This window comes from Pongo pygmaeus, chromosome 20 (genome assembly GCF_028885625.2).
Source record: "Pongo pygmaeus isolate AG05252 chromosome 20, NHGRI_mPonPyg2-v2.0_pri, whole genome shotgun sequence".
NCBI lineage: Eukaryota > Metazoa > Chordata > Mammalia > Primates > Hominidae > Pongo > Pongo pygmaeus.
The window spans coordinates 49,508,715-49,524,938 of record NC_072393.2 but is presented as its reverse complement, the minus strand read 5'-3'; the positions used below and the strand labels follow the sequence as shown (position 1 = coordinate 49,524,938).

General features: G+C 52.2%; 1 protein-coding gene across 2 annotated transcripts in view; it reads left to right on the top strand.

Annotated features, from left to right (window-relative positions):
- Nucleotides 1-16,224, top strand: part of XRCC1 (X-ray repair cross complementing 1) — a 31,681-nt gene that overhangs the window by 14,269 nt on the left and 1,188 nt on the right. The window contains exons 3-15 of one of the 2 annotated variants that reach the window (XM_054463454.2): nt 375-485; nt 3,093-3,234; nt 6,583-6,741; nt 7,708-7,782; nt 7,878-7,989; nt 8,299-8,408; nt 8,482-8,593; nt 9,225-9,483; nt 9,814-9,930; nt 13,740-13,833; nt 13,990-14,122; nt 14,680-14,734; nt 14,823-14,962. In XM_054463454.2, the coding sequence (XP_054319429.2) occupies nt 375-485; nt 3,093-3,234; nt 6,583-6,741; nt 7,708-7,782; nt 7,878-7,989; nt 8,299-8,408; nt 8,482-8,593; nt 9,225-9,483; nt 9,814-9,930; nt 13,740-13,833; nt 13,990-14,122; nt 14,680-14,734; nt 14,823-14,962 (1,619 nt within the window). The remainder of the gene's footprint in view (nt 1-374; nt 486-3,092; nt 3,235-6,582; nt 6,742-7,707; nt 7,783-7,877; nt 7,990-8,298; nt 8,409-8,481; nt 8,594-9,224; nt 9,484-9,813; nt 9,931-13,739; nt 13,834-13,989; nt 14,123-14,679; nt 14,735-14,822; nt 14,963-16,224) is intronic. The other variant, XM_054463455.2, reaches the window with a different exon arrangement.

Sequence of the window (16,224 nt, the reverse complement as noted above, 5' to 3'; positions counted from 1 at the left end):
GGGTGAGGGGTGACATGTGCTGTTTGTCTGCATGATGATTTGAATAAAGTTATAACTCTGAAGAGTACTTAGCAAGGAGAGCTCCATGGCGGTGTGTGATAGGCTGACCTGGTAGAGTCTGGAGAGGTCAGGGAAGCAGGTATGTGTGGGGTGGGCGCGTATGCATTCATTCAGTGACTATTTTGTGAGTTCCTGCTCCATGCCATACCCTGTGCTGCATGGAGGGGACACATGGCACCACTCAACCCTGGTGTGCCCCCTCACAGAGTTGACGTTACAGGGACATGGTGATCCAAAGGAGATTCATCCTGAGGTCCCACAGTGAGCCCAGAGGCAGAGCAGGCACTGACAGTGGCCTCTCTCTCTGCCCACAGTTGGAGAAGGAGGAGCAGATACACAGTGTGGACATCGGGAATGATGGCTCAGCTTTCGTGGAGGTGCTGGTGGGCAGTTCAGCTGGAGGCACTGGGGAGCAAGACTATGAGGTAAGCAGGGCTGTGAGATGGATCCCATACTGACCTCTGCCCCTCATGCTCGCATCACCGTCTCCCCTAGGGGCTGGGGCTGGGAAGACATGGGGCAGATGTGAGTCACACCTGATTGCTGCCCTCTGGAGGATCACCCAGTGTACGGAGGAGACAGAAGGCAGACACAGGGCGGTAAACTGCACATCAGGGAAGAGAGCAAGTTTGGATCATGGCTTAAAATGACACAAATGTATTATTTGACTGTTCTGGAGGTCAGAAGTCTGAAATCACTCTCACTGGGCTAAAATCTAGGTGTGGGCAGAGCCGTGTTCCTTCCGGAGGCTCTAGGGGAGAATCCATTTCCTTGCCTATTTCAGCTTCTAGAGTCCATCTGCCCTCCTCAGCTTGTGACCCTTCCTTCATCAAAGCCAGCACTCCTGTCACTCTAACGCCTGCTGCCACTTCCATTGTTACTTCTCCAACTCTGACTCTCTTGCCTTCTTTTTCTTTTTCTTTTTTTTTTTTTTTTTTTTTGAGATGGAGTCTCGCTCTGTCGCCCAGGCTGGAGTGAGTGCACTGGCGTGATCTCGGCTTACTGCAGCCTCTGCCTCCTGGGTTCAAGCTATTCTTCTGCCTCAGCCTCCCGAGTTGCTGGGACTATAGGGCCCACCACCACGTCCGGCTAACTTTTTTTTTTGTATTTTTAGTACAGACAGGGTTTCACCATATTGGCCAGGCTGGTCTCGAACTCCTGACCTCGTGATCTGCCCGCCTCAGCCTCCCAAAGTGCTGGGATTACAAGCGTGAGCCACTGCATCCGGCCTTCTTTTTCTTTTGTTCATTTTTTTTTTTTTGAGACAGGGTTTCATTTCTGTTGCCCAGGCTGGAGTACAGTGGCGTGATCTCAGCTCACTGCAACTTCTGCCTCCGAGGTTCAAGCGATTCTCCCACCTCCGCCTCCCAAGTAGCCAGGGCTACAGGTGCACACCACCACTCCTGGCTAACTTTTGTTATTTTTTGTAGAGAGAGGGTTTCACTGTGTTGCCCAGACTGGTCTCAAACTCCTGGGCTCAAGCGATCCACCCACCCCAGCCTCCCAAAGTGCTAGGATTACAGGCATGAGCCACCACACCCAGCCCTCCTTTCTTATAAAGACCCTTATGATGACACTTGGCCCACCCGGATAATCCAGGGGCATCACTCCCATTTCAACATCTTCAAGTTCATCACATCTGCAAAGTGCCTTCTGCCACATTTCCAGATTCAGGGATTAGGATGTAGACATCTTTGAGGAGCTGTTATTCTGCCTGTCTCCTATGTTTTCTTCTAGAAGCTTTCTATTTTTAGATTTTACATTTAGATCTCTGTTTCATCTCAAGTGAATTTTTGTGTATTGTGTGAAGCAGGGGATAAGGTTTATTTTTTCTGTATCCTTTTTTTTTTTTTTTTTTTTTTTTTTGAGATGGAGTCTCACTCTGTCACCCAGGCTGGAGTGCAGTGGCGCGATCTTGGCTCACTGCAAGCTCCACCTCCCGGGTTCACGCCATTCTGCCTCAGCCTCCCAAGTAGCTGGGACTACAGGCACCTGCCACCACACCCGGCTAATTTTTTGTATTTTTAGTAGACACGGGGTTTCACCGTGTTAGCCAGGATGGTCTTGATCTCCTGACCTTGTGATCCGCCCACCTTGGCCTCCCAAAGTAGTGGGATTACAGGTGTGACCACTGCGCCTGGCCCTTTTCTGTATCTTTTTTATATGTTTGTTGACAATGCTTATTTATTTATTTTATTTATTTTAAGACAGAGTCTCACTCTGTTGGCCAGGCTGGAGTGCAGTGGCATGATCTTGGCTCACTACAACCTCCGCTTCCCAGACTCAAGGGATTCTCCAGCCTCAGCCTCCTCTGAGTAGCTGGGACTATAGGTGTGAACTGCCATGCCCGGCTAATTTTTTTAACAATTTTTTGTAGAAATGGGGTTTCACTACATTGCCTGGCTGGTCTTGAACTCCTGAGCTTAAAGTGATCCTCCCACCTTGGCCTTCCAAAGTATTGGGATTACAGGCCTGAGCCACTGCACCTGGCTGAAAATACTTTAAAAAAAAAAAGAAGACTTCCCTTTTCTCATTGAATCATTTTGACTCCTTGTTGAGAATTAATTAACCATATGTATGGGTTTATTTCTGTACTCTCTTCTCTGTTCCATTGATATGTATATTTTTCTTTATGCCAATACCAAACTGTCTCTTTTTTTAACCATATATTTCATTTTATTTACTTATTTATTTATTTATTTATTTATTTGAGATGAGAGTCTCACTCTGTTGCTCAGGTTGGAGTACAGTGGCATGATCTCAACTCACTGCAACCTCTGCCTCCTGGGCTCAAGTGATCCTCCCACCTCAGCCCCCCAAGTAGCTAGTGGGAGCCACCATGCCCGGCTAATTTTTAAATATTTTTTGTAGAAATAGTGTTTCACTATGTTGCCCAGGCTGGTCTTGAACTCCTGAGGTCAGGTGGTCCACCTGCTGCGGCCTCCCAAAGTGCTAGGATTACACATGTGAGCCACTGTGTGTACCTGGCCTACTCTTTTTTTTTTGAAACAAGGTCTCACTTTGTCACCCAGGCTGGAGTGCAGTGGCACGATCTCAGCTCACTGCAGCCCTGTCCTCCCAGGTGCAAGTGATCCTCCTGCCACAACCCCTCAAGTAGCTGGGACTACAGGATTGCACCACCATGCCCAACTTTGCACTAGTCAGTGTGACAAGGTGAGAAAAAGAAGAAAGAAAACTATCTTTTTTCACAGATGACGTGATTGTCTATGCAGAAAATCCCAAGAGATCTAGACAAACTACAAGGTTTAGTAAGGGAAGGTCACAAGATGAGAAGTCAATACACAAAATCAACTGTATATTACACATCACTTCTGTGGTATTCTGGCCAAAGTGTGCAACCTAAATTAATCACAAGGAAACATCAGATATTTTGTACAATAAGTGATATCTGACAAAAATCACTGACCTCTACTCTTCAAAAACATCAAAGGCACAAACCCAAAGTCACAGGAGCCTTCCTTCCTTCCGTTCTCCGTTCTCCCTCCCTCCCTCCCTCCCTCCCTCCTCCTTCCTTTTTTTTTTTTTTTTTGACACGGAATTTTGCTCTTATTGCCCAGGCTGGAGTGCAGTGGTGCAATCTTGGCTCACTGCAACCTCCGCCTCCCAGGTACAAACGATTCTCCATCTTAGCCTCCCAAGTAGCTCAGATTACAGGCCTGTGCCACCATGCCTGGCTAATTTTTTTGTATTTAGTAGGACAGGGTTTTCCCATGTTAGTCACCAGATGATAAATTCAGCTTCCCTGTCGGCTCCAAATCAGGCCTTTTATAAACAAGTATAGTCAAGGTCAGGAAGAAAGCTTCCCTTCTGTATAATTGTCTTTCTTGTTTCCTTTGCACAATCAGCTGCGCACAAAGAGAGCTATAGTTATGTTCTGTTTTTCTCAGCAAAAGGCTTTATTGTCCAATTTTATAAATTTCACAGCATGTCAGTTAGAAAAGAGACTAAGTCAGTAACAAAATATACCCAACCAAAAGTGGCTGCATTCATCCTTTTTTTTTTTTGAGATGGAGTCTCACTCTGTCGCCAGGCTGGAGTACAGTGGCGCGATCTTGGCTCACTGCAACCTCCACCTCCTGGGTTCAAGTGATTCTCCTGCCTCAGTCTCCCAAGTAGCTGGGACTACAGGCATGCGCCACCACGCCCAGCTAATTTTTTGTATTTTTAGTAGAGACAGGGTTTCACCGTGTTGGCCAGGATGGTCTCGATCTCCTGACCTCGTGATCTGCCTGCTTTGGCCTCCCAAAGTGCTGGGATTACAGGTGTGAGCCACTGTGCCCAGTCTTTTTGTTTCGTTTTTTGTTTTTTGGCAGAGTCTTGCTCTGTCACCCAGGCTGGAGTGCAGTGGCACAATCTCGGCTCACCATCACCTCCAACTCCTGGGTTCAAGTGATTCTTGTGCCTCAGCCTCTCGAGTAGCTGGGATTATAGGTGCCTACCACCACGTCCAGCTAATTTTTGTATTTTTGATAAAGACGGGGTTTCACCATGTTGGTCAGGCTGGTCTTGAACTCCTGGCCTCTTGTCCCCCAGGCTTAAGTGCAATGGTGCCATCTCAGCTCACTGCAACCTCTGCCTCCTGGGTTCAAGCAATTCTCGTGCCTCAGCCTCCCGAGTAGCTGGGACAACAGGCGCCTGCCACCATGCCTGGCTTAAGTTTTGTATTTTTAGTAGAGATGGGGTTTTACCATGTTGGCCAGGCTGGTCTTGAACTCCTAACCTCAAGTGATCCGCCTGCCTTGGTCTCCCAAAATGCTGGGATTACAGGCGTGAGCCACCGCGCCTGGCCTCAGCTTGGGTTTTTCAATGCAGATTGCTAACATGAATTTCTACTCTAAATTCCTTGAGAGAACAGACTTTTGAGGAGTTCTCCAGAGAAGAATTTTCACCTTTTGTTTGGTGTCCCCCCAAGCTAAGGCCAAGACAGAAAGGCCTCCCACGGACTCTTTCCACAGGCTCATTTCCCCTTCATGTAACTAGTGTGGGTGTTGCCTTTGGGGAGTCCTCAGTTCTATGCAATGTGGTGAGGATCTCTGAAATGCCACTCTCACTTGCTTGAAGCCTAGGTTTTCTCTCTTGTTCTCTTTCACTGCCACATGCATAACCCTTAAAGATCAAGTTCTAGCTGGGTATGGTGGCTTACACTTGTACTTCATAGCTCTGGGAGGCTGAGGTGAGAGGATCATTTGAGGCCAGGAGTTCAGGACCAGCCTGGGCAACACAGCAAGACCCTGCCTCTACAAAAAATAAAAAATTAGCCAGGTGTGGTGTCGTGCATCTCTAGACCCAGCTACTCAGAGGCCAAGGTGGGAGAATCACTTGAGCCCCAGAGGTCGAGGCTGCAGTGAGCTATGATTGCACCACTGCACTCCAGCCTGGGTGACAGAGAAAGACCCTGTCTCTTAAAAAAATAATAATAATAAATAAAATCAAGTTATTTGCCACCTGGGATCAGCACCACGACAAACTACCAACATTAGTACTGCCTGGTCAGTTAGGGTCCTGCCAGGAGACTAAAACCACACCAGTTATTTTAACAGATAATTTGATAGAACCAGTAACTAGGTGTTACTAGAAGACTAAGATATGAGGGAGAAGCAACTGCAGGGAGTAGCTACAACTCCCAGGGTTGGGGGAACAAAAGAAAGGGGCAGGAATTATTGAAACGTAGATGTTTGGAAACTTGAAGGTGGGGCCCCAGGAGCTGAAATTCAGGTCGTTTGAGGAGGGCTTCCTCCCCCACTGGCTGCTGAGAGGGGCTGAATGAGGCTGTTTCTGGAGGTATTGGGACACTGCAAACTGGATTCATCTGCTGCTTCAGGCAGGAACCACTGCAGCAGCAGAAGCTTAACTGGGGGTGATGCTCACAGGATCTGCAAATGCGCGAGAAGCAGGTACCTCCTCCCTCCCGCAGCCTTGCAGCCTCTCTCTCTCACTCCCCCTATTGGCAGAGCCTGGTCATGATCAGCTAGGGAAGCAGAAATGTGGTTTGCCAAGTGCGGGCCCAGATCACAGAGATGAGTTGTAGAGGGTAGGTTTGAGCTGAGAAACAATCACTTAATGCTTAGTGCAGCTCGCCTGACTCTCTGGATTCTGTTCTCTCATTTCCAGCCTCTAGTAATTCCCCTTGCCTTTCCACTGACTCACGTGTGCATTTCCAAAAGGTGTTTGAATATTGTGCCAGTTTCCTGAATATTTTCTGCCGGGAAAGTTCCTTAGGACATGTAGCCCGCTGTATTGCCAGATATGGAAGACTCCATGGGAGAATTTAGATAAGGGTCGCTCACATCTGGAGGATAAAAAGATCCCTCTGGGGCCTGTGTCAGGGCAGGACTGACTCAAGGCCTAGAAACAAAGGGTCTGGAGACATGTAGGCCCAAGCTACATTCTAGTGACTCCCAGTCCCCTATGTGGGCCCTGTGCCCTCTTCCCCAGCCCCTAGAAGCTCTCATCTAAGCCAACCTGTCCTGGTTCTCATGCACTGTGGCTTCTCCCACTCAGGTCCTTCTGGTCACCTCATCTTTCATGTCCCCTTCCGAGAGCCGCAGTGGCTCAAACCCCAACCGTGTTCGCATGTTTGGGCCTGACAAGCTGGTCCGGGCAGCCGCCGAGAAGCGCTGGGACCGGGTCAAAATTGTTTGCAGCCAGCCCTACAGCAAGGTACCTAGGGTGGGAGCCAGGGTGCAGAGTCCTTGGTCCTGGGCAAGGAGGGAAATAAGGGCCAATATTGAGTCCCATAGGGCTAGGAGGAGTAGACAGCTGGTGTCCCATGGGATTATGGGGAGGCTGGGTCCCTGCGTTCCCTGAAATGGGTTTGGGATCTTTCCTGTAATGAGAAGTTTCATCTCCCGGAGGGAATCTAGGAAGGGTGAACTGCAGCATCTCAGAGGGGAATCGGAGGAGGGGAACTGACTTGTTAGAGAGGTGGCCTAGTAGAGTGGGCCTAGTAGTTAACATCAGGAGATCTGGAGTCTGATTACTGAGTTCACGTCCTGGCTATACCATTTTTTAGCTGTGTGATCTTGGGCAAGTGACTTACGCTCTCTGGGCCTCCATTTCCTGATCCTTATAGGGTTGCTGTAGGTTAAGGGATGCTAAAAGCTGTGGTAACAGTGAGACTGGAGTATGTGATGATGCCACACACTAAAGGTGTGCTTCTTGCCCAGGTAACTGTCCTGGGGAGTGTTTAGCCTGTCAGCTGGCTTCTCCTTATGAGGTCATGCAGGGACCCAGGCTTCTCCTATTTTCTGGCTCCGCATCCAGCTGGCAGAGGAGGAGAGAGCCTGGAACAATTCTGTGTTCTGGAAGTGGCATGCAGCACTCCTTCCCATTCCACAGGCAGGAGTTTGTGCATAGGGCAGTGGATTTGCTGGGACACCCAGTAGACTCTGCCAATTGCTCAAAGAGCTAATGCGTGAAAAGGGCTTGGAGCCAGACTCAGAGTTAGGGCTCAGTCATAACAGCTTAATCCTATAATTGTCATCACCATCACCAGGGCTCCTCCTTCAACATGGGTGTTCATGAGAGGGAAAGAGCCAGGAAGGGGTTTCCCTGAGTGAAAAGGGTCTTGGGGCCTGGCCTCTGTCCTTGGGCCAGACTCCCTGACTCTCACCTCTCCTTTCCCAGGACTCCCCCTTTGGCTTGAGTTTTGTACGGTTTCATAGCCCCCCAGACAAAGATGAGGCAGAGGCCCCATCCCAGGTAAGCTGTACCCATCACTCCCCATGGCCTTCTCCCTGCCTCTCCACCCCCACCCGCCAGCAGCCCACCTATATACTGACCTTGCGGGACCTTAGAAGGTGACATTGACCAAGCTTGGCCAGTTCCGTGTGAAGGAGGAGGATGAGAGCGCCAACTCTCTGAGGCCAGGGGCTCTCTTCTTCAGCCGGATCAACAAGACATCCCCAGGTGAGCTCAGACAACCTGGGTCCTGAGTGAGTAGGGTTGAGACCTAGACTCGTGGGTCTGAGGGTAGAGGGGGCTGGGGCTCAGATTCCTGGGTCTGAGGGAGGACGGTAGTGGAGTCCTGGACTCCTGGGTCTCAGGGTGGAGGAAGGTGGGCCTGGCCTCTTGTGTCCTTAGGGATGAGAGGTTTGGGAGCTGGGACTCCTGGATCATGGGTGGGTTTTGGCAACAATACTCTGTGTCCCATAGATAGGAGTGAAAGGGTCTTGGGGCTCAGCCCTCTCATCCTGGATCCACTTTCTCCCTTCTTAGTCACAGCCAGCGACCCGGCAGGACCCAGCTATGCAGCTGCTACCCTCCAGGCTTCTAGTGCTGCCTCCTCAGCCTCTCCAGTCTCCAGGGCCGTAGGCAGCACCTCCAAGGTGAAATCATCAGACTTTGGTGGGGTGGAGGAGGAGAGAAGCTGGAGGCCTCAATCCATCCCCATCCCCTCAGCCCCAGGAGTCTCCCAAAGGGAAGAGGAAGTTGGATTTGAACCAAGAAGAAAAGAAGACCCCCAGCAAACCACCAGCCCAGCTGTCGCCATCTGTTCCCAAGAGACCTAAATGTGAGCTAACTAGATCCCTTGTTCCCACAGGGGCCTGTGCTCCTGTGTCCTAGGGGAAGAGGGGCTGGAGCCTGCTGTCCTGAATCTGAGAGAGGAAGGGCTGGGGGCCTGGACCCCTGGATCTGAGGGAGGAGGGGCTGGGGGCCTGGATTCCTGAATCTGAGGGAGGAGGGGCTGAGAGCCTGAACCCCTGGGTCTGAGGGAGGAGGGGCTGGGAGCCTGGACCCCTGGGTCTGAGAGAGGAGGGGTTGGGGGCCTGGACCCCTGGGTCTGAGGGAGGAGAGGTTTGGCTCTGGACCCCTGGGTCTGAGGGAGGAGGGGCTGGGGGCCTGGACTCCTGGGTCTGAGGGAGGAGGGGCTGGGGGCCTGGACTCCTGGGTCTGAGGGAGGAGGGGCTGGGGCCCTGAACTCCTGGGTCTGAGGGAGGAGGGGCTGGGGGCCTGGACTCCTGGGTCTGAGGGAGGAGGGGCTGGGGCCCTGAACTCCTGGGTCTGAGGGAGGAGGGGCTGGGGCCTGGATTGCTGGGTCTGAGGGAGGAGGGGCTGGGGCCTGGACTGCTGGGTCTGAGGGAGGAGGGGCTGGGGGTTGAGCCCCAGTGGTGCTAACTGAATCTACTCTTTATCTTCTCCAGTGCCAGCTCCCACTCGTACCCCAGCCACAGCCCCAGTCCCTGCCCCAGCACAGGGGGCAGTGACAGGCAAATCCCGAGGAGAAGGCACCGAGCCCAGACGACCCCGAGCTGGCCCAGAGGAGCTGGGGAAGATCCTTCAGGGTGTGGTAGTGGTGCTGAGTGGCTTCCAGAACCCCTTCCGCTCCGAGCTGCGAGATAAGGCCCTAGAGCTTGGGGCCAAGTATCGGCCAGACTGGACCCGGGACAGCACGCACCTCATGTAGGCTTGCGCCCCACTCCCTGCACCACTGCAGTTTCTCCCCCAGCTCCCTGTGTCTCCTCCACCTTGTGCTTTCTCTGTGTCTACTATGCTGCATGCTTTCTCTCTCTCTCACTCACTTTCTTTCTCACCTGCACTCTGTAGCCTTTGTCTTCTCTCTGATTTTTGCATCTCTCCCTTGGTCTCCAACCTCTTGTTGTTTCTCCCACCTCAATCTCACGATCTGTCTGTCTGTCTCTCTCTCTCTCTCTCTGTCTGTCTCCCCTGTCTCATTCCCCTTTGCCCCTCAGATCACACCTAACTGTCATCCTCACTTCTGCCCCCCACCAGCTGTGCCTTTGCCAACACCCCCAAGTACAGCCAGGTCCTAGGCCTGGGAGGCCGCATCGTGCGTAAGGAGTGGGTGCTGGACTGTCACCGCATGCGTCGGCGGCTGCCCTCCCGGAGGTGAGGCCACACACACTAACCCTGCTCCTTATCCTGTGCTGGGCAATGCCAGGGATCTGGAGGGGAGTCAGACTGGGGCCAGCCAGCGGAGAACACAGGTGGTCCCAGCCCAGAGTCAGCAGACTCCTGAGAGGAGTGGGGCAGGGGCTGGGGTACTCCAGACGAGGGAAGGAGGACCTGCCTGGGAGGTCACAGAGGGCTCTGTGAAGCCTGCTTATCAGAAAAGGCTGGAGGAGTAGTTTGTGCAAAAACTCGGGGTGGGAGAACAAGTGCTAGGGTCCATATTCATTCATTCAAAGTGAATCCCGGTGCAGTGGCTCACGCCTGTAATCCCAGCACTCTGGGAGGCTGAGACAGGCGGATCACTTGAGGTCAGAAGTTCGAGACCAGCCTGGCCAACATGATGAAACCCCGTCTCTACTAAAAACACAAAAATTAGCTGGGCATGGTGGTGCACGCCTGTAATCCCAGCTACTCGGAAGGCTGAGGCAGGAGAATCACTTGAACCTGGGAGCCAAAATCGTGCCACTGCACTCTGGCCTGGGTGACAGAGCGAGACTCCATCTCAACAAAAAAAAAAACCCAAAAACCAAAATGAGTCCCAGAAGCCCCTGCTTGGTGCCAGGCTGGACTGTGCAAGGCTGAGGATCCAGTCATCGAGCCCTGCCCTTGAAGGCTTCTCACTTTGATGAGGGATCAGAATTGTTGTAACAGTGCAGTGGAAGCCCCACAGGGTGGCCTGCAGAGAGCGAGGGGTCTTCAAGGTCCAGGAGAGGTTTTTCAGGCTGAGCAGAGGCAGAGAACATGCTGGGCAGAGGAGACAAGGTCAGGGCAGCCTGTTGTCTGCCTGGAGTTGTAGGTGAGGCTGAGCTTACACGGGGGCAAGAAGTGGTAGGAAAAATGGAGCAGTAGGAACCACAGAAGGCTTTGGACTGAGCAAAGGCAGGCTCAGATCTGAGGCCCATGGATTGGAGGGGAGACTGGATTGTACTCCGTGGCCTGAGTGTGTTCAGAAGTTAGCTGTACTTGGTATATTTGAGAAATAATTTGCCTTGAGGGATAGTGAGGCTGTGAGGTGGGTGGGCTCAGGTCAGAAGGGGCTTCCGGAGCCCGGCCTACACACTGGGCTCCATGCAGCTTCATAGAACGCTCATCTGTTATTCAGGAATCCAAACATCTCTAGAAGCTGAAAGTTTTTTTCTAGGTTCAGCACAAACTCATTTCGCTGCAGTCATCCTGAACTAATGTGAGGCTATTTGTGGACTTTTTTTTTTATCCCCTTAAGTGTGTCATGGTCTTAACTGCAGAAATATTAGTGGGTTTGATCATGGGGTGCTCCCCCAGGCCCTACTGGGAGTTTATGTAACAATCTGTACGCCAGCCATTTGCCTCTCTAAAATCTGAAAGATTCAAAATTCTGAAGCCCATCCGGCTCCAGGGGCCTCCTCTGTGAGCAAAGGGGAGTCACAGAAGGTTTGCTGGGGGCAGGGGCAGGCTCTGTTGGGAGGCATGAAGTGTCAAGGGGAGGCTGCTGGTGGGGACCCCTGGGTAGGTTGGGGCCTCAGGAACAGAAGAGGGGATGGGCTGGTGCTATATTTGGGGCAGAAGGAACCAGATTTGGGTTATTATCTGCCTCGGGGAGCTTAAGGAGGGCATGAAAGAAAGGGAAAAAGACAAAACAGTGTTGAATTTGCAACTGGTCTTAACAAAAAGAATTCACAAAGCATTTTATATTTTTAAAAATTCTGGTTTGTACCCATTTATAAAATAAAAAAAAAATTAACTATATGACACGGGCAACGTAGTGAGACCCCATCCCTACAAAACGTGAAAAAAATTATCCAGGTGTGGTGGCACATACCTGTAGTCCTAGCTGCTTGGGAGGCTGAGGTGGTAGGATCACTTGAGCCCAGGAGGTTGAGGCTGCAATGAGCCATGATTGCACCACTGCACTCCAGTCTAGGTAGCAAATCAAGACCTTATCTCAAAAATAAAAATTCGGCTGAGTGAAGTGGCTCACGCCTGTAATCCCAGCACTTTGGGAGGCCAAGGTGGGCGGATCACGTGACATCAGGAGTTTGAAACCAGCCTGGCCAACATGGTAAAACCCCATCTCTATCAAAAAATACAAAAATTAGCTGGGCGTGGTGGCGCACACCTGTAGCCCCAGCTACTCTGGAGGCTGAGGCAGGAGAATCCCTTGAACCTGGGAGGCAGGGGTTGAAGTGAGTCGAGATCACGCCACTGCACTCCAGCCTGGGGACAGAGCTAGACTCTGTCTCAAAAAATAAAAATAAAATAAAAATTCAACTATAGAAGGAAGACCCCAAGAGGATGCCTCTCCATACCTAATAAGCACAAATTTAGGTTTTTTTAATCTTTGAATAGAGCACTTTGAAGAAAAAGTTAAGTAAACCTGCTATTGACTATTAATGAACTACTACATTTTAAATCCTCTGAATCTCCTGTAGGCACCGTTTTATGGGTGTGACTTACCTAAACAACATCTCACCAGCTTTAAAACAACCAAATTAAATGCAGAAGGGTCTTAACATGTATGTCTCAGAAAAATGGAACTAATACATTCATTTGCGTCTGCATACCTTCCCTGTGGCTTAGGGCAGATTAAATAATCTCTCTGTGCCTTAGTCTCCTCACCTGTAAAATGGGGCCAAAAATAGCACCTACCTCAGGATTCAGTGACTCAGTATTTGTCACGTGCTACCTGGCATGTAGGAAGTCCCATGTAAGTGTCAACCTGCTACTGTTGTTAGAGCTAGGAAAATCCTTTTCCTGGAATGTCAGTGGCTTAAGGAACCATGATTATAGTGTTGTAGTCTTTAAAATGTGTTTGCTTTGATATTTTCCCCTTAAATGGTGGGTATTTTCCTAATGAGAAACTGACTTTGAGTCTTAAAGGGGAAAGTTCTGATTTTTCGTTCCTTTCTGAATTGAGACATTTCTTCCCCAAGAGGGAGGGGAATGCTGGGTGCTGTGGTTCATGCCTGTAATCCCAGCACCTTAGGAGGCTGAGGAGGGTGGATCACTCGAGGTCAGGAGTTTGAGACCATCCTGGTCAACGTGGTGAAACCTCGTATGTACTTAAAAAACAAAACAAAACAAAAAACACAAAATTAGCCAGGCGTGGTGGCACACGCCTGTAATCCCAGTTACTGGGAAGGCTGAGGCAGGAGAATCGCTCAAACCCTGGGAGGTGGAGGTTGCAGTGAGCCAAGATCACACCACTGCACTCTATCCTGGGTGACAGAGTGAGATCTTGTCTCAAAAAAAAAAAAAAAAAAGCTAGGAGTGGTGGCTCACGCCTGTAATTCCAGCACTTTCAGAGGCCGACGGGGGCAGATCATGAGGTCAGGAGATCGAGGCCATCCTGGCCAACATGGTGAAACCCTGTCTCTACTAATATACAAAAAGTTGGCCGGGCGTGGTGGTATGCACCTGTAATCCCAGCTACTAGGGAGGCTGAGGCAGGGGAGTTGCTCAAACCTGGAGGCAGAGATTGCAGTGAGCCGAGATCAGGCCACTGCACTCCAGCCTGGCGACGGAATGGACTCTGTCTCAAAAAAAAAAAAAAGAGGGAGGGGAAGAAAGGGGGTACCCAGGTCTGCAGGGCAGCTGGCCAGGCTGACTGGGTTCACTGGGGCCTTCCTGAGCTGGGAGAGAATGGGCTGGGAGCAAGACCATGAGGCCCACTAGAGAGAGTATTTAGTAAACGCCAGTGGCTGTTGCCTCCTGAACGCCCTCCCCACTTCCCTCGGGCCTGTTTGTCTGAGGCCCAATTTGTCCCCTAGGTACCTCATGGCAGGGACAGGTTCCAGCAGTGAGGAGGATGAGGCCTCTCACAGCAGCGGCAGCGGAGATGAAGCCCCCAAGCTTCCTCAAAAGGTCTGATACCCCCTGTCCAGTGGGGGAGGGTGTAGTGGGAGGATGACATGAGTCTGCTGTGGCATCCCAAACTTCCCACTCCTGCCTCTTGCAGGTACCCCCCCATCACACCCACACTGTTCCTGCCCTCCTCACCCACCCACTATCCCTCTTTAGCGCCCCCAGACCAAAACCAAGCCCACTCAGGCAGCTGGACCCAGCTCACCCCAGAAGCCCCCAACCCCTGAAGAGACCAAAGCAGCCTCACCAGTGCTCCAGGAAGATATAGACATTGAGGGGGAACAGTCAGGTCAGACTCTGAGGGAGGAGGGGCTGGGGCCTGGGCTCCTGAGTCTGAGGGAGGAGGGCCTGGGGCCTGGACTCCTGAGTCTGAGGGATGAGGGGCTGGGGACCTGGACTCCTGGGTCTGAGGGAGGAGGGGGTGGGGGCCTGGGCTCCTGGGTCTGAGGGAGGAGGGGCTGGGGGCTGGACTCCTGTGTCTGAGGGAGGAAGGGCTGGGTCCTGGGCTCCTGGGTCTGAGGGAGGAGGGGCTGGGGGCTGGACTCTTGTGTCTGAGGGAGGAAGGGCTGGGTCCTGGGCTCCTGGGTCTGAGGGAGGAGGGGCTGGCGGCTGGACTCCTGTGTCTGAGGGAGGAAGGGCTGGGTCCTGGACTCCTGGGTCTGAGGGAGGAGGGGCTGGGGACCTGGGCTTCTGGGTCTGAGGGAGGAGGGGCTGGGGCCTGGACTCCTGGATCAGAGGGAGGAGGGGCTGGGGGCATGAGATACCTGGGTCTGTGCCATACTGGGAGAGCTGCCAGTCTTCCCAGGAGACAAGGCAGCCTTGCATTGACTGAGCTTCTACTTGCAGAAGGACAGGACAACGGGGCGGAAGATTCTGGGGACACAGAGGATGAGCTGAGGAGGTAGGGCTGGGGGTTGGGGTGTCCCTGGCCTTGGGTGTGAGGGAGGCTGCCCTGCATGCTCACTCTCTACTCCTCTTGGCACCCCCAGGGTGGCTGAGCAGAAGGAACACAGACTGCCCCCTGGCCAGGAGGAGAATGGGGAAGACCCGTATGCAGGCTCCACGGATGAGAACACAGACAACGAGGAACACCAGGAGCCTCCTGATCTGCCAGTCCCTGAGCTCCCAGGTGGGAAATCCCCCCATCCCTCCTGAAGCGGCATTTTCTCTTCTCAGTTCTCAGCTGGGACTTGCCCTGGTCAGCCCTGGGGTCACTGCTGCCCCCGTGTCTTGCCTCCCCTCCTTCCTCAACCCACTCCCTGCCTCAGCACCTTCAGGTTCTGCTAGGCTTGTTCCTTTCCTTTCAGCATCCTCTCTGTGACTTGCCTTTTTCTCCCCTCCAGATTCCTTGTTCTGACCACTCCCCTCGCAGCCATGTGCCAGGTGTGACCTCCTTTTTTTCATGTCAGGGGTGAGGGCCCCACCCTCATGCTAGTGCTTCACTTGCCCAGGTGCCGTTCTGTTGGTCTGGGGTGAAGCCGGGCACACCAGGTGACAGGGGCACTGCTCTCTGTCAGGCCCTTGGTGGGCGCACACCAGTGTTCGCTTTAACATCAGCCATCACTCTGGACGTGGATGCTGTCTGCACACATTGTGTGTTTGCATTTCCAGTGTAAAAGAATAAGAACAAAAGGAAATGGGGAAACTCTGCAGGGAGTTGTGGGATGAGGGGCAGGGAGGCAGAGTTTCTTCCAGAATGAAGGGAGCAGAGGAAAGACAGTCACGGGCTGTGCAGAGGTGTGGTTCTGGGGCTTCCAGAAGAGCCGTTTCCACCCAGTTCCTCGTGGGTGATGGGCAGGAAGTGGCATCAGCAAATTGATGGCCTAGAGAGTCACCTTAAAATGGAAAGGAGCCATCCCAAAGGTCAGAACAAGAAAGGCACTGGTTGGAAAGGAGAGCAAAGGTGAAGAAGTGGCAGATACTGACGTTTTCAGCCTGGACTAAGCTCATTAAGTGGCTCCAGGCAGGCCAGGCGCAGTGGCTTACCCCGTACTTTGAGAGGCCGAGGTGGGAGGACTGCTTGAGTCCAAGAGTTCAAGACCAGCCTAGGCAACCTAGTGAGACCCCCCCGCCCCCGCCTTTACAAAAGATTTTAAAAATTAGCCGAGCGTGGTGGTGTGCTACTCAGTAGTCCTGGCTACTCAGGAGGCTGAGGTGGGAGGATTGCTCGAGCCCAAGAGTTTGCGACCAGCCTGAGCAACATGTCAATACCCCGTCTCTCTACAAAAAGTTTAAAAATTAGTTTGGCGTGGTGGCACGCGCCTGTAGTCCCAGCTACTGGGGAGGCTGAGATGGGAGAATCACTTGAGCCCAGGAGGCAGAGGTTGCAGCGAGGCAAGATCGTGCCACTGCACTCCAGCCTGGGCGACAGAGTGAGTCCTTGTCTTAAAA